The following is a 24,691-nucleotide window of genomic DNA, read 5'->3' as shown; positions in this document are numbered from 1 at the left end:
TACCAGGGAATCTTCCCTGGTATTTCTTCATTCTGTCTCTCATTCCTTCTTTTTCTTCTCTGCTTGTGAAAAAGATTGATGTGATGCTCACAGTCAGACGCTTTAAATGCCCTTTTTATCGACTCTCACATCTGTTCACTGCTCTTGTTTTTCTTGTGTTTTGGGGGGAGGGTGATGGAGTAAATCTTTGCTCCGTTGACCCTGAAGCTCGTGGCCAAACTCCACTTATTGGCTCCATTTATTCACAGACTAGACAGTGGCGTTCACGTGCCCCATGGTAATGCACTGAGCACGATCTCCTCTCTGCTACTGACTGTGCTGCTGGAATAACAGTGAATGGTGGTGCAAAGTTTCACACAATGACCACAATTAATGATGAGGAGTAACACTGTCACTACGCCATAATCATGATGTGAAAATCAGGCCATCTGTGTAGTTAAAGTGAGCGGCCAGTTATGAGTCACATGAGTACACATTCAAGGGTCACCTCAAGCAGCATTTTTATACATTTGGTGAAAAATCACAAAGAATTTCACATTGTAGCTTCTTTACTTTTGCACTGGAGGTACGAGTCTAAAAGGGCTGAATATTGGCATAGCAAAAACTTACACAAGAATTAAAAGACTGTTGAATTTGGCCTTATTAAACACCACTAACAACAGATGTTTAGCCTATATTATCAACTCTTGCCATTAAATAGCACAGCTCTTGGCTTGTGATGATCATGATATCCTTATTTCTCGAATTGGACACCATGTGGGGTTGAAAGGAATTGTATTAATCTGGTTCAGCTCCTTTTTGAAAGATTGTAAATTCTCTGGTAGTTTTGGCTCATCTGAGTCCTCTGTTGCAAACCTCTGTTTGGGGGTCCCTCAGGGCTCTATCCTGGCCCCTACCCTTTTTTCTTTCTACATGCTCCCTTTGGGATCCATTTTTAGGAAACATGATGCATCATTCCATTGTTACTCAGACGACACCCAGATTTATGTCCCCCGTTAAACGATCTGGAAAAAATTCACTTGAGTCTTTGCTGGCTTGCTTAAACGATATCCAGATTTGGATATCTGCAATTTTTTTTTTTTAAACTAAATGAAAATAAAACCAAGATGACATTTTTCAGCCCTCCTGATGGTAGACTTATGCACCATCCTCAATTACATCACCTTTCATCTTCAGTAAACTCTTGTGTTAAGAATCTGGGCGTACTGCTTCATAGTGGTTTGAAATTTGACAAGCAAGTTAACTCAGTTGTTAAATCTTGCTTCTTCCATCTTCGTCGGCTATCTAAAGTTAAGCCTTTCCTTTGTCCTCAAGTCTTTGAATGGGTGATTCATGCGTTTTTAATCCTCTCACTTAGATTATTGCAACTCTTCGTATTACGGCATAAACTCCACTACCTTGGCACGACTTCAGATTGTTCAAAATGCTGCAGCGAGATTATTAACAAGTCTACGCATACATGACTATATCACTCCAATCTCAGCATCACTTCATTGGTTGCCGGTTCGTTTTAGAGTTGATTTAAAAATTCCTTTATTTGTTTATAAATGTTTGAATAATTTGTCACCCTCCTACCTCTCTAATTTATGAGTTCTACACAATCCCTTAAGAGCTCTCAGATCTGGGACAAAAAGAAAACTTTTACTTATTCCTAGATAAAGATTACAGCAAGTGGGACATTGTGCATTTGTTGTTGCGAGCCTTAAACTCTGGAACATTTTGCCTATTCAGATCAGATCTGCACCATCCCTTCCTCTTTTTAAGTCTTTGCTAAAAACCTGTTTTTTCTCTCTGGCTTTTAATGATCATTAGATACTGATATATACACATATGTCTTTCTTATATGATGTCTGTCTGCTACGTTCTCTTATGTTTTGTTTCATGTCCTATTATGTAGTGTAAAGCACATTGGTCAGCTGCTGCTGTATAAATGGTGCTATAGAAATAAACTTTGACTTGATGGGTTGGAGAATTTAAATACGTCAACGACAATACAGGCTGCTTTTGATGTTCTTGCTTTTTTGATTTATAGAGACAAAAAATTCTTTACTAAAACTAAAACATTTTGATTCCAATTTCTTTAAAAAAAAAAAAAAAAAAGATCATATGAATAATATGAATAATAACAAAGCTGTCACGATTATGGAGACGGAGGCGGATGCACGTGCAGATTCGAGGTTTAATGAAAATTCAAACAAAACACAAAAGACACTAAGCATACATGAACATGGAAAACAAACCAATACCTAGGAGATGGGAGAGCATGACGTGACAACCTGAGACAAACAAAGCCAGACAAACTGTGAGGTGCGAACAGTGACTAAATACACACAGGTGCTCGTTAACAGAATGAGAGTCAGGTCATGTGACCGTGATGAAGTGGTGCAGTGGCTGCTGGGAATTGAAGTCAGAATGCCTTCTGACAATTCGTAACAAATGCATTCTATAACTGGAGCAGAGTGGGTTGTTATTCTAACTAGCTAATTGTTTAGCTTGTTTTGTTATATATTTTTATTCAGTCTTTTCGGGAACCACTTTATGTTGGTTGTGGTCACTGTGGATCCGGAGAATATCCCGAGTACATTGGGTGCAAGGTCGGAGAATTTACCCTAAATATGATGCCAGTCAAGGCAAGGCACCATGCACACACACATTTGCTCTCGCTTACAGGCAACTTAGTCAAACCTGCATATCTTTTGCCAGTTGAAGGAAACGAGAAGAAAATGCGAAATTCTACAGAAACAATAAGCGAGGGTCAGGACTAAACCAAGGATCCTGGAGCAGCCATGAGGCAGGAACACTACCTGCTCTACCACCATGCCTGCCATGCACAGCTTTTCTCTAGTTTTGCTTTGGGATTTGATTCAAACCTCCTAGAACCACAGGCATATATGTGACTAGTCATTTATCCATGTGCATATTGTATGTGAGCTAAAAATTAGCTTACAATATGCAAAACACCATACACACCACTGTACATTCATAATAATCGCTCATATATGGCAAAGTAAATTGTTTTTTCCCTGTGCTTAAGAATACTGAATACAGCAGTTGGATAGTGTGCATGTTGGTTTTCTCCTCTTGGTAAATGATTAGCAGAGTGCTTCGTGGCTGGGTATGAACCCTGTAGCTGTGTTTAAACACTAAAATCAACTCAGAAACTTTTTTTTTTTAATAGAATGAGATACATTAGGCCTTTATAAGCCTAGCCCATATATGTATAAGATAAGAATGATGTCACACATGCACCTTCTTTTTTGAGTAACATTTTTAAGTGTAGCAGATTTAGTTCAACCTCTTATCTTATGAAAGTCTGTGTGTGTTCAGGACTACCCTGAAGTCTTGGAACGTTTTCAATGCTTTGAAAGGAACAATAAACATTGTCCAGGACCGGAAAAAGCTCTAGAGAGACAGTACTGCTGCCTTTTTCACTGATTTTCCCACTGACTGAGAAAGAAATGCTCTCATCTTGAATTTCCAGTGCAAATAACTAAGATCCATGCACAATATTATTTTAATGAAGATTTTCAATTCATGTTTGAAAACATTTGTATAAAGCTTCGAAGAATAAACATTGTCCCAAAGCAGCTTCACAGAAAGCCGGATCTATATTCTGATCCATAATGAGTAAGCCAGAGGCAATAGATGTCATGTCATTGAGAAGACAAGAAGAAGAAACCTTCAGTTTAACTTTAAGTGTTCTGCCACAGGAGAATCTTCAGACTGTAGTTAACAAAAGCTGTATTTTTGTTTTATTAATGTCAAGAGAGAAAATAGAAAGGTGGGTAATGAAATTACTCTTTATACCTGCTATAACATGATAGATCATAGGAAGTAACTTGTTTCCTGGATGTTCTACAAAACATAAGTGGTTAGAAGTATCATGTGTCATTCTAACAAATAAAAAATATATAATCATTGGCAAATTGCTGCGATATTAGAGGAATAAAACACTTTGGGATGTGCTGTTAAAGGAAAAGAATCAACTTCAGGTGGCAACATTAACTCGGATTTTTAGTGACACGCACTAAACACTCCATGCTATACAATTTATGTGGCGATACCATAACTGTCAGACCTCGTGCTGCTGCTTGAACTCTGTGCCACCATATTTGAAGGAATGTTCCCATGCGACTAGTATCAACGGAATGACATATTTGTGCATATTTTCTCATGCTCTGACAAGCTTTGATGTCTAATCCAAGCTCGAGAGCTGAGTCCAAACTGAGTGGTGCAGGGGTCCCAAAGACGGATAAACATGTTGTAGTTGTGCTTTTGCCCCAATCTCTTGGGAAAGTATGATCAGGTGGTCGACACAGGTCAAGAACATTTCGTTTAACCATTGAATCTGGATACAGGTACAGTTTACAGTGGGCTGAAATGTTGAGAATGTGATGCTACACCAATCCATCCATTTTCTGTACTGCTTATCCTATGCAGGGTCATGGGGGATCCTGGAGCCTATCCCAGGGAACCCAGGGCACAAGCTGGGGGACACCCTGATTGGGGTGCCAACCCATTCACACACTATGGATAATTTAGAGATGCCAATCAGCCTACATCAAATGTCTCTGGACTGGGGGAGGAAACCGAAGTACCCGGAGGATCTAGAGGAAACCACAGAAGCACGGGGAGAACATGGAAGCTCAGTACACACAGGGCGGAGGCGGGAATAGAACCCCAAACCCTTGAGGTGCGAGGCAAACATGCTAACCTAAGAAGCTAAACTAGAATTATAATAAAGTCAAATGAGGCACAATCTAGTAAAATCTCAATAATGTCTCGCCACATACTGTGTGTGCTGCCAGTCTTCAGGAATAGCTTAGATTTGTGACATTTATGAATTAGTATGCGGTGTCTCGACCAGAGGTGGAACATAACAAAATACAATTACAATATTCCATCCATCCATCCATCTATTTTCTATACCGCTTATCCTTCAGGGTAGCGGGGAATCTGGAGCCTATCTCAGGGAGCATGGGGCATAAGGCGGGGTACACCATGGACAGGGTTCCAATCCATCGCTAGGCAGAATCACATACACATTCACACACCCATTCAGACATTACGGACACTTCGGACATGCCAGTCAGCCTACCATGCATGTCTTTGGACTGGGGGAGGAAACCGGAGTACCCGGAAGAAACCCCCACAGCTCGGGGAGAACATGCAAACTCCACACACGCAGGGTATTGAAACCCCAACCCTGGAGATGTGAGGCGAACGTGCTAACTACTACGCCACTGTGCACCCACATTTCAAAGGGAAAATCTCTACTTCCTTCTCACTACATTTTCAAACATCACTACATCTCTATACTGTAATCATATATATGTCAAGTCATAAGGTGAAACTTTAGCGTCAGATAGCTTCAAGTAATCCTAACAAGTAAATTCCTAACAATTTTACTTTTAACAGACGTGATAGTGAGAATAAGAAATAATATAAGACATAATATAATATCACTGTATTCTGTCTGTGTACGCTGCGTACAGCTATTAGCTATTAGCATTCAGATAGTTTGTATAATCAGACTTCTTCTAGCTAACGTTTGACAGGTCAGGAATGAAGTTGTTGTTAGTTAGTCTTAGCTAATGTTTTCCAAAATGCCTTGGTTTCCTTTGTGAATGGAATTTACCATCAGTAACTAATCAGTGTGATGTGAGGCAGTTTTCTTTTCTGAACCGTTCCTCTACATTTACTTTCATACTTGCTTGATGCAAGCCATTTTCACACACACGTTTTATTGAAACTAAACTTGTCCGAATCCATTTGTTTTTGCTAACGATGCTGCTGAAATGAACAGATATTTAAAGAGCAATGAGACAGTTTAAGTGTATTGTAAAGCAGTTCTAATGGTTCCACTGCTCATGTCTCTCCCTTTCTGAGAATAGAGAATGCAGCTGTTGTACCACGGGCTGAAAAGAGGGGCTAAAATTGCCCTTTGCCCTGTCTTTCGCCCCCATCTCTTTCTGTCCCTTTGATTTGGAGAAAGTGAATCCACCCCACACATAGAGGCTCTATTCACTCGGCTATCTCCGCAGCAGAGGACAGAATTACATGAAAAAAACAGTGAAAAATGTTAAGAATCCATTCCCCATATGACCAAATAACTCACAGACATTATTTCAGATGCATGCAAGTTTATTTTCAGAGTGAAAATGGCATTGTTCATGTTTTAACCAAATGCTACCAGCTAGTGCTGATTAGCATTTTAAAGTGATGAGAACACAGAATGAGACAAAAGACACCTCGGCTTAGGAAACACAAAAGCCATCTGTCACCCCGTATGGCAAACAATGACAATTCATTCATGTTGTGTGTGTACATGTGGCTTTCACCAGGTGTCTTTTGCCCCCACATTTAAAAACAAGACACGAGCATGGGGTTCTAGTTCATTTTATACCAACCCTAGGGACGACTGAAGCAGTCACACTGATGACCGTAAAAGCAACTGAAGCACTTGGATTACAATTGGTCAACACTAATAACAGAAAGAAAAACTGATATGATTTTTCAGATTTCTGCTGATTGATGAAAATACAACAGAAAGAACGGAGACGTTATCAACGCACAAAAAATCTCCAAAATGCGCATAAAAAAAACTTTCCCTCAATTGAGGCGCATAAACTATGATGGAAACACATTTACGAATAATTTCCTCAATGCGCAGTCATGGGACTTTGTCTCAACAAATCATGTGATTGGGTAATTAGCTCAGAAAAAATTTAATGGTGCAACGGCATTGCGGTCTATTCACAAATGTTTTATGCGATGTTCCAAGTTAAAGTCCCAACTTGGATGGAAACATAGCTACGGACTATTCTATTCACTACAGACTAGTCTATATTTTTTTAAATGATTCAGTGTATATTGTTTTGAACGTGACGCTTAATGAGAAAAGTGTATTTCCTTTTTAATGCTAAAAGTAACTGCACATTGTGCAGTGGATAGTAAATGCCTGACAGATCAGTGATATGATTGTCCTTTGTGTGATTGGCTGATAGGTTCCCCAGCTCACCGTTGGAGAAAACTCTGAGCGGTGACGAAACTTATTTTATTTTCAATAATAACACCATTATGACATCACTAAAAACAGTTCAAACATGATCAGAAAACATGCATTTCTGTTTTTGAGAAAGTAAATGTTTAAAAAAAAAAAAAACCCTGATTATTAAATCAGGAGTGAAAAACTCTATAGTCTGATGTTTCTGAGCTGTTCTGGGTCAATTTATACACATGAAATTCCAAAATCGTACATACAGCAGCTTTAAATATTGTATATAAAAATAGCGGCGGAGCCATTATGTTTTCAGGATGTCCATACATCCGTCTGAGATTCTTGTTTAGTGTAATATCGATTTGTAAGATTGATATGGAATTAACATTGTAATTGATTTTATCCAAACAGGGTCAAGGTCACAACAAGGTCAAATGTCTGAAAGGATTAGACTTGTTGGATCTGAAACCTTTGGTACTAGACCAGAGGTGGATGGGAAAACTTGCAGTTTCCATCCATCCATCCATCTTCTATACCGCTTATCCTTTTCAGTGTCACGGGGAAACCTGGAGCCTATCCCAGGAAACATCAGGCACAAGGCACCCTGGACAGGGTGCCAATCCATCACAGGGCACACTCACATACAACCTCACACACCCATTCATACACTACAGACACATTAGACATGCCAACCAGTCTACCATGCATGCTTTTGGACTGGGGGAGGAAACCGGAGTACCCGGAGGAAATCCCCGCAGCACGGAGAGAACATGCAAACTCCGCACAAACAGGGCGGGAATCGAACCCCCGACCCTGGAGGTGTGAGGCGAACGTGCTAACCACTAAGCCACTGTGCACCCCAACTTGCAGTTTCTTTGGTGTCAAAAGATCTGGCAGTAGATAAAATCGTCTACCAAATGAGAACACAATAAGATAAGTTAGTCCTCTCTATTGGCATTGATTCGCCATTTTTCATGAAGAAATCAAATCCCTTTAAACAATCTGGTGAATAAATGCTAACTTACAAAAAGTACAAATAAAGGAGCACCTACATGACATTCCAAGTGGTTTAAAAAAACAACCAGGACAAGTATGGTAACACATTAGCAGTAGACGAGAGGCGTTGTTTGTTCTTTTCTAATGGCTGGTGTCAAGATGAGCAGGACTCGAAAATCCCACACATGAGCTCAGCATTTATTACTACACGACCTTCTGACCTCATTTAAGGCCACGAGGGAGGAAAGCACTGTAGCTGACAAATCATCCAGCACCCTCTGCAAAAACAACTGCAGTCTGAGCTTCAGACTAGATGAGTTTTCTATAGGAATGTAAACAACTTAAGACTAAGCTAATGTCTAACTTTAGCACTCCGCAATTAAGGATGTCGACTCATACACTATGGGGAAAGTAGCATACCTAGACAACAGATTACATACACCTCAGGTTAAACCTTTTTGGCATTATTTCCTCCATGTAGGAAAAAACTTTGGTCCAGGTAAATCCTTTCCACAAAGGTTTCAAACGTTAGGAAGGCGTTATAACAAAGTCCAGGATCAACCCATCACCAAACAGCTCTATTGGTTTCTATTTGCATTAGTACAAGGATAGCGAGTATGTTTTGGCACCAGGCCTTTTTACTGAGCCAAATGAAACTGACAGCTTTCACTGTTGTTCCTTCAAACATGATGTTTGGAATGTCGGCATACTTGAATCTATAACAGTTGTTTGTCTTAGCTGTACAGGAGTCATTGCTGTAGTGCTATCATATTTATATATCTCATTACCTACCACAGGTGTGAGACATACAAAGAAAACAGAAAGAAAGACATAAATAAAGAGCCAGGAATTATGACTGAGCTCATTTAAAAGAAAAAAATGTTTTTAATCCATATAAACAACACTAATAGAGCTTTACAGTGTTATCTGGAACACTATTCCAGAGATTATTGCGATATAAGAAAAACGTCTTCCATCGGCTAAGCTGTGTCTGTTTTTCCTGCTTCCAACACATCAACTTTGAGAACTGACTGTTCACTTGCTACCTAATATATCCCACCCGTCCTAACAAGCAATGTTATTCACTCCATCTCTCAGTGGTTTTAATGTTATGGCTGGTCAGTATATGAATGACAGGCAGGTAATAGCATCTCCTTATATTGATTGGTTGGATGCAGGTGGTCCACCATTATTTTTTCTCCAAATGATGATCTGAGGTGCCACAGAGACCAGAGTTATTTCATGAAAGATTCCAGAATAGGACGAGCATGTACAAAAAGTCTGACTTTAAAATCACTGATCCGACCTTTAATGGTCGGCCAATGCCAATGGAATAAGGCTGTGGTAATAAGCTGTGTATTTATTTTCCTGGCGAGGATGCTGGCTGTTGCATTCCAACTTTGCTGATCCTTACTTTGAACAAGAGGCCTTTTTAAGAAATCATGGGCATCAGAGGACTTTTTGTCACCGGTTCTAACCGGACCACTCACTCAGTTCAAACACCTGCAGAGAGCCTTTTTTTGTCAGCATGCTTGATGTATAGCGGTGAACCTGAGGTCTCTTAAACTTTGAAGTCACAGTTCCAGGCAAAAACTTTGAACTCAACTACTCATTGAACATCCTCCAGAAGTGCTCTAAGTGCTGAGAGGGTACTTAGTCAACATCACAACAGTAGTACAGACACATGAAGGGCTCCTTAAAGAGTGGAGTGGTAGGAGAAAAAGGACACAATTGCACAATTTAGTTCAGGATTAGCTAAAAGCATGGATGAGTGCTATTATTTCGAGTAATCTTGTTACCAGTCAGAACCTTCCAGCCACTATTACCAACCAGAATGAGGATGCTCTCCCTTCTTGCTGCTTCTTCCTGAATACAAGCTCCTAATTCTTACATTTAAAGTACTGTGTAGGGGGTTCTGGATATGTGTTGAGGATGAGACATCAATGCACATGATTTCTGTTCTCTCTAAAGTCAACACCTAATAAAAAAAACATACGTACATATTTGATATTGTATACCCTTAACATTAGTCAAGTCAAATGAAATGGGTTTTAAAACATTTTAATTCCTCTATATAGCTTGTATACATTGGAACCAAATGTTGTTTCTCCAGGACCATGGTGCAACACATAACATCCAGTACACAAGCGTCTCGTAACTAAAAAGTTTCTGATGCAGCTTTGCAAAGTGATTTCTGGACCTGAAGTGCGTGTTACCGCGCCACCATCTTGGTCTTCAACTTGTTATCAATTATAAATATCCTTATTTTCTTACCTCCTTCTTTTGTTAAAATGGTTGAGCAACCTTAAAATAATATTCCAGTGTTTTTTTAAACTAGTCCCTATTCAATGCATCTGTAATGTAGCCGTGATTACCATGGACCAGCAATTTCCATACATACCCCTGTACTAAGAAAAGAACGGAATTCAAAACTTGCATAAAATGGAATCCTAAAGGCAATTGTGGGGGTGTTAATAGTCATATATGCTAAACTAATTTTGTCAAATATATTATTATCTATATCTATCTATATCGCTTTGCTTGTATTTTCTCATTTGTAAGTCGCTTTGGATAAAAGCGTCTGCTAAATGAATAAATGTAAATGTAAATATTTACTATAGGTAAATATCTCTTCAGCGTCATGATGTGGTTTTGTGTCACCACTGAAATGATATTGGTTTGAGAATGCTTGAAGACCAGAAAACTTTTTACTGTGTTAGTCCAGTGTAGGAAAATTTGATAAAACTCTATAAGAAGCAATTTAGTAAGAAACTGTTAAGGGTGTAGTGGTTAAAGGTTGGAATTTGTGTTCGTCATGTAGTCATGTATTTTAAAAGTTTAATGACAGAGTTCAATAACTGCCCTTAGACTTCCATTATAAATGAGTTTACAATTCCTTTTTATGATAATCAAGACATACACCTCAGATACAGTGGATACATAGAAGTAGAGAAAATGGTGGAGTATTTCTTTAATTTGACATGAAAATAGAAAAATAAAGTTATTGTTATTATTATTATTATTATAGAGAATAATAACAGAACAGCCACCATAGGCTTCTCAGCAGCTTTTATTTGGGAATCCTTCACATATAATTTTCTTAACTGCACCTGCCAGGTGAAATGTGTGGACAAGCCTGCACACGATCAGTGGGACCTGAACTGCAGTGTTTTCCCATCAGATTGTAGATCTTCCTTGCGTGAAACTAGTATGCATGACTAACTGCATACCATACACAAATCACTAAAAGGTTTGTGGTGCAGAATGTGGTTTCATCTAACACACCAATCCTCTAGTACACTACATTTATCTTCTCCTTGCTCTCGCTGACTGAAGGAGGCTCCCCAATAAATCTTCATTTCTCTCAAGGCTTTTCTCTAATGTTCTCAGACATTTTATCGCTCTAATGTTGCCTCTGGCTAATTTGTTAGGGGTCTAGACCTGGATTTCTGTAAACCTGCTTTGTTACAATGTTATTAAAAAAATCTTACAGATAAATAGGAATTTAAATTAAATGACCAAACTCCTTTGCAACCCCTCCGCCTCTTAGACAACAGACCAAAGTTCAGTGAAACTGCTGATTATATGATGATTACCCAACGCTACAGATCATGGGCAAACATCACTGGTTTTGAAGATAACGCAGCGGAAATGTCTAGAATATCAAACAAAACTGGCAAAAGCTGGAGGGATAGTGTCTCTGCCTTACAGTCTAAGACAGTTTAAAAAGAAAAGAAAAGAAATCTCTGAACAGCGATATATCATAGTGTCATTATAATATTATATATTAATATAATAAGCCGTGTTAATATGTACAAATGAAGAAAATTGAGAAATTTGTTTAAAATAAATTTTGTTCACTTTACAGTTAAGCGATACAGCTCAATTAGTATTCACAGTGCAAGGCTAAGTAAGCTAAGTAAGCATCTTGACGGTTTGCTAATGTTTGCTGTCACTATGTACACTTACTGAGATACACAAGTTTGTCATTTATAATCTTTTCTTTCACCTTCTAAATGTAGGGGTTACGTTTAATTTTACTTTTTTTTTAACTGTTGGCTTGGAACTACTGGAGAAACTGTATGTTGCTTTGTTTATCTTGCTAATGTTACAGACTGAATGGTGTAGGTAGCTCTTAAATTGTTTCACAGTTAGCGTGATGTCAAGCAGTTAGATGTCTTGCAAAATAATAATAATAATAATAATGTGAATTACTTCTCATGTATGCCATGAGTGTTTGGGTGGGTTTTTCTTTTCATAATGTTGGGAAAAATTATGTTAGAGGAGTCTGTTCTTAAGATTTGTCTTAAGACACAGTTGATTATGTATAATTTGTAGCTATTAGAATGGTAGCCTCTACACCAGCATATTTATGACCTTATTTATTAATGGCAATAATGTCATACATTATTTTAAAAAGTGGTCAAAGACAATTACCAAATTAGCTAGCTATTTATGCTTAGCCAAAGTATTCCAGTGACGGTCCCTCACTATAACGGTAGGTTGTTTAACCGTAAGCTAATGCTAGTTAGTTAGCTTTATCAAACTGTCTGTATTTTTGATAGAAAATCTGTATTATCTACTTACTAGGGAAGACCAATACTATTACAAAATTGGCTCTGACTGGAAGTGGCTCACATGAGGATATACATTATGTGGCCAAAGGTTTGTGGACACCTCATCATCAAAGCAATATGTGCTTGAAGAACATCCCAGTCCAGATTTATTCCCCCTTTACTCATATAATAACCTCCACTCACATTTTCACTAGATTTTGGAGTGTGTCTGTGGGGATTAGCCACAAGAGCATTAGTAAGGTCAGGCACACAGTTGGCCTTCTAATCCATCACAAAGGTGTTCAGTGGGGTTGAGGTCAGGGCTCTGTGCAGGACTCTCAAGTTCTTCCAGTCCAACCTTGGCAAACTATGTTTTCATGGAGGCCACTTTGTGCACTGGGGCACTGTCATGCTGGAAAAGGTTTGGGTGTCTTAGTTCCAGTGAAGGGAAATTGTATATCTACAGCACACAAAGACATCCTATACAATTGTGTGCTTCCAACTTTGTGGCAAGAGTTTTGGGAAGAACTACATATGGGTGTGATGGTCAGGTGTCCATATAGTGTACGAACAACCTGATCTGTCTAACCAGAGTAGTCTGCTAAACATCATGGGGGATCAGATCCATTGTTGGTTGCCTTTGCTAAACAATGCACTGTGTTGACTATGAAGGCGGTGGATATATCAGATATACCAGATGTCTCTGTTCATCTTGTCGGTCCCCACAATGATATCTGTGAGACAGTAATGATGAGTACTATTTGTGGTTGAATAAAAATAGGAGGATCCTGGACAGTGGAAAAAACTTTCTCCAAATAATATCTTCTGTGGTTGTGAAAAAATGAACCTTCACACAATATACGACATAATAAAGCACCAGAACACATAAAAGTGTTCTGTGTATGCCATGATCTTATAATTAAAATTATTATGAGTATGCCTATGACACAATATGAATTTGCTAGAAAAGCGAAAGACATTATCCAACAGCCAAACAGATTACACGAAATACATTTTGAATTGTTTACACCTCTGAAATAAAAAGGATACACTGACCACCAGTTGACACAGAAGAAAGGACCCAGTCAAAAATACTAATGTTGCTAACAGTGACTGAAAACTCAACTAATGCCAACATCACTTACAGCTTTATTGAACTGAAGCATTCATTTAAACCTTACCACACATTAGGTAGTCACTCATATAATATTTTATTTATAATAATCTAAGAAAATGATTTTAAAATGCGTAAAATATTTTCAGAAAAATAAAAAAAAACGAATTTACTTACTGTGACCTTTAGTTAAAGGCCTTTATCTTATTATTGTTTGATGAACATTTTATTTATCTACTGCTTTCTCTAAAGTGAGTTTTTGAAGTGACATGTAAATAAATTATTGATAATAATAATAACAAAATAAGAATCAGAATTTTTATCAATGCTTCTTACTTTCTTTAAAAAAAAAAGGGTTTCCTTACTTTATAACACTATTGCTTTAGCGTGATTAGCTTTTCTTATGTAAAGTATACTAATATTCTTATTATTATTCTAGCAGTATGAAGGGAAAGTGTGACATTGCGCATGCGCAGTGTCTTGACGCATGTGCGGAGCGGGTTTGTAAAACAGCCTGTTGAGCTCGCGCGCAGTTCCTACAGGAAAATAAAATGCTGAAGTTTTCAGAAGCAACGCGCAAAGCTATAAAGCAAACCTTGTTCCTAAGATAAGTTTTGTTTTGTTTACAATTTATAGGATTCATTTCAGGGGTCTAAAAAGTAACTCCTACCTCTCATCCAATCGACAACCTGAGTTGGAGTCCACTGTGTTATTGGTTCCATCGTTTTTTTTTGTTGTTTTTTTTTGTTTGTCGTTCTCAGGCACAAAATAAAAAGGCGATCACTTAAAAGTGTATTCCTCCGGCGGGTTTTCTAATGTCATGGTATAAATGTGGAGGAGCTTGGTGAGAGCAGTGTGCTGTGCGGTTCCTCTCTGAGGCTCAGGAGCTCTGCACTGAAACAGCAGGAGAGATGATGGGCGGAGGATCGGGTTACACTCTCAACTCCAAATAATTGCGCCCAAAACCGCTATTTGGGACGCGACCCAGCCCTCACACTGAAACTTGTTTACTGAGTGGACACACTCAGCCCTGCAGTTTTCAACCAGTAAATACTGCAGGCCTGAATCTTAGTCAATCTTATAGTGATGACATTTATTCTACTGTTCAATACCAGTACCTAGTTCAAACATTTCCTCACAGTTTCACTTGAAATCTTTTTAGCAAGATGTACTCCAATTTGGGCTTAAATCAAATAAATAAAAAAAAAAGCAGTAAAATGCTACTGAAATTCCATAGACCCTCTCAATACAGATTATTGAAATATTAGGCTCTCTTTCTCTCGCACACACATTGATTTTCCATACTGCTTATCCTACACAGGGTCACAGGGGACAAGATGGGGGACACCCTGGTGAGGAGTTCTAACCCCCAGCGCCAGAGGTACAAGGCAAACCTGCTAACTACTAAGCCACCTGCACCCTATACTTTCGGTTGAGAACTATGGCTTAAATCGCTATATATATATATATATATATATATATATATATATATATATATATATATATATATATAGAGAGAGAGAGAGAGAGAGAGAGAGAGACAGAATATGGCAGAAAGTTTGTTCTTCTTCCCCAGACAACAAAGTTGGAAGTACAAAATTGTATAGAATGTCTTTGTATGCTGTAGTATTATAATTTCCCTTCACTGGAACTAAGAAATCCAAACCTGTTCCAGCATGACAATACCTCTATGCACAAAGCAAGCTCCATGAAGACATAATTGGCCAAAGTTGGGGTGGAAGAACTTGAGTGTCCTGCTCAGAGCCCTGACCTCAAAACCTTGAACATCTTCGGGAAGAACTGGAATGCCGACTGCACCCCAGACCTCCTCACCCAAAATCAGTGCCTGATCTAAATAATACTCTTGTGGCTGAATGAACACAAATCCCTACAGCCACGCTCCAAATGTCACATCTAATATGCAGATCCTTCTGTTTATTTGAATTTCCCTGTGGGATTAATAAAGTGATTATTAAAGTAGAAAGTGGGTGTGATGGTCAGATGTACACATACTTTTGGCTAATTATACTACAGAACAAACTATACAATCACAACAAAGAGTCAGTTAGCTCACAGGAAGAGTAAAGAGAAATGCTCACAATCTGCAGAAAGGAAAAAGGTTTACTCTGAAACACAAACACACCTGAAGAACTACACAACTAACTCCATATTGACTTTAAAAAAGGGTCAACATTTTATTAAATATCACACACATATTTCTGAAAGAATACTCCCACATTTCCAGTCAATTAATAATGAACAAAAAATTTATACAAATATAAAAATATACATATGTTCACAGACATAGTTATACTCACCTTTCACAAGTTAAGAAATAACAGTCCTGTTTTATTATACAGCTTTATTACTTTATCTATTAGTGGCCTACATTCATAATGCTGCTCTCTAATGTTTTCCCTAGTCATGTTGTATTGCTTTTTTACTTAGTTTTGTCGATTTCTTTACATGAACAGATGAAAAGTAAAGCGACACAGAGGCGACAGCGAAAACTGCAGCTTCCCTAGGAGCAAATTGACAATTTTCACAGACTTTATAAAACACTGCCCTCTGTGGGTGTGTAATGTAAATTAAAAATCACAGTCTGTACAGTCACAGTTAAGTCTACAATCAATGCAACCTGCACAGGTGGACATATTCTACATCCATCCATCCATCCATTTTCTACCTCTTACTCCTTCTTCAGGGTCATGGGGAACCTGGAGCCAATCCCAGGGAACATCGGGCACAAGTCGGGGTACACCCTGGACAGGGTACATTTTCTACAAAATGCTTTAAATATTACATAATCTCAATCTTTTTAGTTTTATAAATATATCATTTATATCCACGTCTATGTTCATTGCTCGCTACTAATTGGTCATAAGGTGTTGATTAATTAATTATTTTTTTTACAGCAGCTCTGAGAGTGGTTTGGGCTGCAATTCAATTCACAGGTTTACATTAATGCACTCATTCTAATATGTTATTTTTTTCCTATAGTAAAAACTTGCTCAGTAGCTTGTAGGGCTGATGCTCACATAAATTATGCCTAAGAATATTCTGTTTAAAAAAAAACCCACATACACACAAAACCTGTGAAATAGACAGAGGTTGCTTTGGTGAGGCTTTCTGTAAGAAGACATTTAAAAAAAAAAAAATATATATATATATATATATATATATATATATATATATATATATATATATGTGAATATATATTCACGTTTACATTTTCAGCTGTTAGAAAATCTTTATGACAGAGGAGTTTGCATTTTGCATCTCTCAGCTTCAAGAGAGAGAGACAAAAATGAGAGAGGCTGATGAGGAGATGACTGTTATAACATGAAAGATAACGGCAAATAACTTGATGTGTGGGCATTCCACGACGTGAAATGAAACTCGAAACAGATAACAAGTATGTGCCATTCATTCATTCGTAAACACAGCTATGATTGGCAATAGTTATGATTTCTGTGGTATAGTCGGAATAAATCATTTTGTGATGTGCTGTTATTGGAAATTAATCACCGTTTGTGGTAATGAGTTGTGGTAAATGCCTGACACCATCCTGGTCTGATTAGTGTTTAGTACATGCTTTAACTCATCATTAGTTCATATTTAAGTAAGCATTAATTCAGGTATTGGTGCATGATTATTCATGTCCTGTTAGTACAAAGTATATAAAAATCTACAATACATATAACCCCCTGCTTTTGGTTTGCTCATAGTTTCATTACTGATGCGATAAAATGTTCAAACATGTTGTTGTGACTATATTAAAACACATAAGACAGACTACTGCACCACACAGGCATTTGAAGCGTGCTCTCCAGAGCTCATCTGCTCTTCACAAATAGCCATCATCCACTGCTGCTGCTCCTCAGCCGATCCAGCCCGAAGGAAAAAGGTCCTTTTACTTCCCTGTGGCTTTATAGTCCAGTCAAATCCTCCATCCTGCTCCAGAGCCTCGATTTCTGCCCCAATCAAGCTGATGGACTTCAGTGGATTCTGCAAGAACAAGACCATAAGACATTGGTGAGTTCACCTTCACCACGGCACACTGTTTAATTTAGGCTGTTTAATATGCGTAGCTGAAGATTCTACAAGATCTTGAATTAAAGTAGTCCATGCAAGAGTAACTAGCTGTAATATTCGCTGTGTAAAGAAGGCATTGTTCTGGCCACGCCATGCATGCAAAGCAACAGTGTCTGGTTGCCATAGCATTCCATAACAACAACGTCTGATAAATCAGATCTCCTGCAAGTTTGGACGCTCAAAAAAAAAGTTCATTTGATCAGTCATTTATTTTAGAATATGTCTACCTGGACGTGTAATGGTGTGCCGAAGTGTTCATTAATCTGTTAATCCTTCTTAAATTCCTTACAGTCCCTACAAGGAGTTAGCACGGACATTAGCAACACCTAGCTTTACCTTTTGGTTTCCGCCGTAGTAAAGTCTGGAATCTTTTATCTGAAACCACGCTGGCTTCCAGCGACGTGTGAAGATAGTTTTTTTGGACAGCCATCCCCTTTTCGCCTCTTTTGCCTCCTCTGAGCGCTTTTCGGTCGCACCGTTAGAGGTCGCAGACGTTCCTGCCATCACTGTAGCCCGTTAGAAGTTAATCCGAACTGCGCATGCGCCCGAGAGATCGTCCTGTGTAAAAGTGTAGTTTCACTTTTTTATTTATTAATTTTTTTACACGGTGTTTTCACATTTTCTCATTGTTGAATTTAGAGGAGGTCGGTCTCTGTCTTAAGTCATTCGCCTTCAGAGGATTTATAATCCTGAAATATTATACTACCTGGAGGAAGCGCGAGTTAACACTGCGCATGCGCGGAATTTACAATTTGGGAACTATTTTTTTTTTTTTTACATGTCTCTTTTGTTCACTTCGTATTCATCACATTATAGTGTGTAGTCTAATTTCTGATTACAAAAGCTGCTAGCTGTTTGTTTAAATATACAGATAGATAGATAAATTTGTTTTCCTCGAGGGAAAACAAACGCGTAGCCTGTGTTTATTGAAAGTGCGCATGCGCAGAAGACATCCGCTTTACCTCGCCTGTCGGAAAATGTAGTTTTACTATCAGTACGCCTTGAGAGAATAAAACAGGCGGACTCGTAATCCCAGAAGCGTTTGGTTCTGCGTCGTTAAACCGTGTTATTATTCACATTGGCCGGGATAGAGAGAGAGAGAGAGAGAGAGAGAGAGACTCTGCTATAATGGGATACGCATGATGGAAAAGTTCTCGGGCTGAGAAGTTGGAAAACGTGAGTGCATAGACTCAAAAGTAAAACTTTTAAAGAGAACGTTGCAGAAGAGCGTCAAGAGCCTGAGAGAGAGGGAGAGAGAGAGAGAGTGAGTGAGAGAGAGCGGGTGCTGAGGATAGGAGCTTTATGTGGCACACTGGGGGAAATGTACATAGATAAAAGTGGCCTATGGTGGAATTTTGCATCTCAAGGAAGGAAACCCGCCCTTTGGAGAAAGGTAACGGGGAACTTTTCTCTACCACTGGGTCTTTATTAATTAATCTATTACTGAACACAGACTAATAAGAGCCTACCGTGCCCGCTTATAAATACACATGGTGTTTAATTGGGCTGCAGAACAGCGTTAATGGGGTGCAGATGTTTGTCCAGATGTGCATTAACCTCGGATGTTTTTGCAAATAGAGTATATGAGAGCAGGCTATCAGGATTGGACTAGTTTGGGTAACGAGTGTGATACATAAACTATCTCAATTTCTGTTTCGCTTATTCAGCTGTGCATCATTTTGTGTGTGTGTGTGTGTGTGTGTGTGTGTGTGTGTGTGTGTGTGTGTGTAATCAGTATCTTTGTTGAATGATGTTTACAATACTTAATTCCCCCTCCACACACACACACACACACACACACACACACACACACACACACACACACACACACGTATGTTTGTTGGAATATTCTGTTTCATTGTAACGTTTTAACACTTGTTTTGCAGTGGTCCTGGATGTTGTCGGACCTCGCGCGCTGCGTTTGATAGTTTCCAGTGAAAAGACTCCAGTGAAAAGATTTCTTTGTGAAATCAAAGAACAAAGTGGATGTAGGGAAAGAAAAGAAAAGAAAAACAAGTGGAAAGCATTGAAATGAGTTGTTATCGGCTTTGAAAGCAGGATTTAGGACATGCTGGACTTTTCCTCCCGAGGTGCTAAGTGTTGAAAATACAAGGCGAAAGAGTGCAAATGTCCTCGTCCCCTACGTCCTTCCCGAGACCGTTTCCCGTCCCCGCGCATCCCGCCGCCCCGCTCGCGCCCTCGCCCTCCGCGAGCCCCCCCGCCACGCTCTATGGCCGCCTTTCTAACGGCAGCGCGAGCGCCCCGAGCCCGACCCACTCCCGCGAGTCTTTCCACGGCGTGTCCTTCCTGCTGCAGATCGGCCTCACCAGGGAAACGGTGACTCTGGACCCCGCCGATGTGTCCCTGTCGGCGGTCAAAGAGCTCGTGTGCTCCATCGTGGACCAGAAGGTAAACACACAAGTCTTCTGGTGTTCAGTTACCCAACACCCTCAGGATTACATGAACACCTCCACTGTTATAACCCAGAGTGTCGCATTACAGCCATTCACCTGGCACAAACATGTCAGTATTCTGAATTATAACTGAGGATGAATTCAACCCAAGTGTAGAGATGACCCTGCTGAAAACAAACAAAACAAACAAACAAAACAAAACAAAACAAAACAAAAAACCCAATAGAAACCCTCATATAATTTGTAATGCTTTTAATAGTTATAATGGGAATTGTATTGTTTTTAATGGAAACTATAATGGTCCATGTTGGTCTCTGCTGGTAATTTATTGCCTTCTATTGGTGGCATGTTACAGTATGTCTAGCGGAAAACCATTAAGGACCTACGTCCTTAATACGTGCTACTACGTAATGAAAACCATTTGGTAACGGTTTTAATGGTTAACAGCTGATGGTTTGTAATGGTACTGTATTTGTAGTGGAAGCGATTAGAATTTCTGTGAATTTCTATTGTTTTTTTCAGCAGGGGAGAAGTTGAGGAGATTTGACCTCACACCCTTCTTGTCACTAGAAGTACAGAACCGTCAAGGAACTTTAGTGGAGACCAGGCACCATGTGTGGTTTTTCTTTTTGTTTTAAACTTAAATCACCAAAAAAAGGATTTAAATGACAGAATATACTTCTCACACATGATCATGCACACTTGTTTCTTTGATCAAATGCAAGTTTCCCAAAATGGTCAGCGAGTACTGTACATTTTCACTCAAACTAAAGCAAGGTGCGTGCTACACTTGTAAAAAAAAAAAAAAAGATAAACTTAATCAGGAAATATCAAACGAAACGCTTATGCTTTCATAACCTGTGCGAGTGAGATACCTTTGAGGGTAGCTTGAAAAATATTTACAGTAATACTAAAGTACTTCCAATAGGTCAATAGAGGTCATTTATACACACACAAAACAACTACTCATTTAAATATGTATTGTAGTCAACTGATGTTGCCACGTGCTAAAGAATTTTTTGTTATATCATAGTGATATCCATGTTATATCACAGTTATGGCATATGGTACTATGATTTAATGATATTTAAAAAATGATAGTTTAAAAAAAAAAACGATATATACTGTAAAACGTCTTTTTGAGAGCGTCATCTAAAAAAAAAAAAAAAAAAATCATCCCAGTGTGGAAATTAGTTTGTGCATCATTTCTGTGTCAGTGCTGTTTTCATGATTTTTGCTGCTCTTAACAGTCTGAGACTGTCTAAAGCAAGATACAGTTTTATTGCAATTGTGTTGCAGGTTGCAGACATGCTTTCTTGCAATCTTGCAACCAGAATTAGCATGCACAAACTCTGAAAACTTTGCCAACAGTGAGGGTAGAGTTAAGTATAGAAATACTTTTGGTTTTGATAAATATCTCTAGGGAAAAAAATAAGAAACATGAATTTGTTGGGGTTTTTTTTTTCAGATGGATACAACAAAGTGGCGTACATGTGTGCATATGTAATGAAATCACATCTGCATGGTGCACTTAGAGAAAACAAACTGATTTTGTACTGGCTTACAATAATGGCAGCTCTCCCTACAGTGAAAAAAAAAAAAGCTACAACGTTTTCCATTTAGTTCAAACCAAGTCGTTCAACCACATTTGGATGTTGTCTCCATTTGCTTTTTTAGTACACTGGAGTTTGCACAGTCTAGTGTAAAAGTTTGCCCCCCTGGTCCGTTTAAGGCCCCATGTCTAAATCAATGCCTGTCAATGGGAGTGTTCAGTCTCTTGTTCGAGATCCAAACAGCTCAGTACGTCTGCGATTCGAAAATCATAATCTTCCAATCAGTAGCTCAGAGCCTTTAACCTCTCAGCCACAACTTCCCACTTGGGTCCACAGTTTTTATTGCCACACAGCGTTGTTGAAATAACCACTCAGTAGTAAAGGATAAGCTAAACAATGAAGTGCAGGACAAGACAACGCGTCCTAGACTCTAGATAGACTGCAAGTGTTCTTGAAAAAAAAAATAGAAGCGATACAGCGAAGGCATCACAGATTATACGTGGAATATAACAACAACAAAAAAAGTATCTAGTGTACAGACGGACACCTGTAGCTGCAGTACTGATTGAATAGATGTGTAATTAATACTATCAGAATTACCACTCCATTTTAGCTACTTGAAAAGTATATGGGAAGTTTTAAATATGTCAAGAAAACAAGATGTAAACATTTAAACTTAATTCCATTTTTTTGAAATCCTGACATGTAACATATTTGGCTGTCAGTTTTGTTGCTTGTGATATTGTAGTAAAACCAGCATGCTAAATATCATGTTAGTGATATTGTTTCCTCTTATTTGTCTTAAAGGCATGCAAATGTTATGGGACTCTTATCTCACCCAAAATCTTTCCCATCCCTCAAACTGCATCCAGTTCCTCAGTAATGTCACACACACAGGAGTTAAATTGTGTGTGTGTGTGTGTGTGTGTACTTTGGTTTATGTAATTGGGAAACAGACCTATTGTCTGGTAAAATTTGATGATAATAAATGTAAATCATAGCATGGTGATAAGTCGTAATGATAGTAATAATTATGCCGTAATACGTATTTTATACTGCTTTATAGAGAAACGCTTTGTTTACTAAACTGTAAAACATTTCCATTAGTTGAGGCAGTTATTAACTATAAATTTCGTGAGTCAAAATGTGAAACGAATAGGAAAAGGTTGATATTATTGCCCACCCAATCGTAGTTAAAGTAAACAGCACCGAAACAGAAATATCAAACACTACTTATATTCACTTTTTCACGATGTCAGTGTTGTACGGAGCCCTGAACCTCAAGTTGTGAAAAGAAAAGTGCTATGCCAATTCAGTTATTTCAATTAAATGTAATAACTTCTTGTTTCAAGAGTTTACATTGTTATTCTGCGTTAATATTTTATTTTGGCTTAATGATTCTTTATTTGTTTATCTCATATAGTTCAATATATTGTCTTGCTATATCAATATATTGTCTCATTATTTTCATTGATTCATTTTTTATTTTGATAATTATCATTATCATTATCTTGTTATTGAGACAAGTGATCTTGTTGTTCCCACAATCTATCAATAAGACTAATTTATGTAATATAAGATTTTTACGAATTAGGAAAACTCAAGTATGCAAAGTTGAGATGATGAAATTTAGTACTTAATAGGATAGCTACTATATTTTGTCCATGTGTAGGAATTGGTTTCATTTAACAGGCTGGATATGAGCAAAAAAAAGTTTGTGTAAAATTGTTCACAGGAGCATTTACACAAGAATTGTGGCATGCATGAATCCTAGCTCTTTGTTTGTGCAAGAAACAAACAAACAAACTATGTATGTGTATATATATATATATATATATATATATATATATATATATATATATATATATATATATATAATTTCATATCATTAACTTGAAAGAAAGTTATCCAAAACAGATCCACAAATGGCATTCAATGACAAAAGAAATGGCACCCTATAAGGAGGAAGAGTTAGTGTGTATCTGATAACTGATAACTGATGCGCTGCAATAGCTGCGCTCTTTCACCGTTTAGTTGTCACTTTACTTTGTCGCATACTGTGAGCTTTGCCTTTTATGGACTTTTCTTTGCGTCACTAAGTGTAAATCAGCTGTGCCGTGAACATGCTTGGTAATTTATGTATGATTGGCATTTCTCGACAAACACCTGGCAGTGTGTTAGTACAACATGTGAGTATGAAGAAAATCAGCATTAATGAATTTTTGTAAATCTGACAGGAATTTTAGTCTGGTTTGGCTTACGGAAATATTTGCACACAACTTTATTATAAATGATATCCAACTTTGTACAAGTTGAATACTGTTTATTGTGCTGTTCTTGCCATCTTGCAAGTAAAAGGCAGCGTTAAACAGTTTGCAAAAATCAGTCACTTAGTTACCCAAATCTTTGCTAAATCTAAATAACTAGTGACTGAATCTACACAATAAGCGACTTAGCATTGTAATGAAAGGTTGTCATTGGAGTTGTCATTGTTTGCTAAACATGCTACCAAAACCATCAACTAAGATATTAAATACTAGCTAGCTAGTATTACACCAAAGTCTTGACAGTAGTACCTAGCTACTATAAAATAGTGTATTATATTAAACAATGTTTAAGCTGCTAATACTCTGAGAGCCTGCAGTATATACTGTAAATCTAGACAGCTAGCTAGCTTAACACAATGAGTTGGATGCAGTCCACATCGATTAATAAGGATGGTTTTCATGTAGAACAATATGGATAAGACGGTAGTTTCAGTTTCGAGCAGCTGTGCCTTTACTGAACAACTCTGCTAAGCGACAGGACAGGACAGGAAAGCATGGAGACTAATGGAATGATGTCATCTGTGGGTCAGCGCATGACCTGCGTCCTGTGTTGTTGTGACTGAAAGTGTGCTTCTGAACTCCTTCTGAGGTGTGCATTGGTAGATGACCTTTCTTTAGATAGAAGCGTTTTTACAT

General features: G+C 38.2%; 3 protein-coding genes across 4 annotated transcripts in view; 1 reads left to right on the top strand and 2 right to left on the bottom strand.

Annotated features, from left to right (window-relative positions):
* cnksr3 (cnksr family member 3) overlaps window positions 1-14,607 on the bottom strand; it is a 55,205-nt gene extending 40,598 nt beyond the window's left edge. Inside the window, exon 1 of the mRNA XM_053675914.1 lies at window positions 14,337-14,607. Within this exon, the coding sequence (XP_053531889.1) occupies window positions 14,337-14,388 (52 nt within the window). The 5' untranslated portion in view covers window positions 14,389-14,607. The remainder of the gene's footprint in view (window positions 1-14,336) is intronic.
* A 2,283-nt stretch (window positions 14,608-16,890) lies between these two features.
* Window positions 16,891-18,657, bottom strand: si:ch73-111k22.3 (pleckstrin homology-like domain-containing protein). Its single transcript, XM_017456301.3, has 2 exons — window positions 18,098-18,657; window positions 16,891-17,674 (listed from the first exon to the last, which is right to left on the bottom strand). The coding sequence occupies exons 1-2, from the start codon at window positions 18,263-18,265 to the stop codon at window positions 17,462-17,464; spliced, it is 381 nt and encodes a 126-aa protein (XP_017311790.1). The 5' UTR covers window positions 18,266-18,657; the 3' UTR covers window positions 16,891-17,461.
* A 103-nt stretch (window positions 18,658-18,760) lies between these two features.
* LOC108258044 (serine/threonine-protein kinase D3) overlaps window positions 18,761-24,691 on the top strand; it is a 56,031-nt gene continuing 50,100 nt past the window's right edge. The window contains exons 1-2 of one of the 2 annotated variants that reach the window (XM_053675550.1): window positions 18,761-18,937; window positions 19,648-20,170. In XM_053675550.1, the coding sequence (XP_053531525.1) occupies window positions 19,889-20,170 (282 nt within the window). In that variant the 5' untranslated portion in view covers window positions 18,761-18,937; window positions 19,648-19,888. Of the gene's footprint in view, window positions 19,155-19,647; window positions 20,171-24,691 lie in introns of both variants that reach the window. The other variant, XM_053675548.1, reaches the window with a different exon arrangement.

Source organism: Ictalurus punctatus, chromosome 25, assembly GCF_001660625.3.
Source record: "Ictalurus punctatus breed USDA103 chromosome 25, Coco_2.0, whole genome shotgun sequence".
NCBI lineage: Eukaryota > Metazoa > Chordata > Actinopteri > Siluriformes > Ictaluridae > Ictalurus > Ictalurus punctatus.
This window is presented reverse-complemented; position numbering and strand designations above follow the sequence as displayed.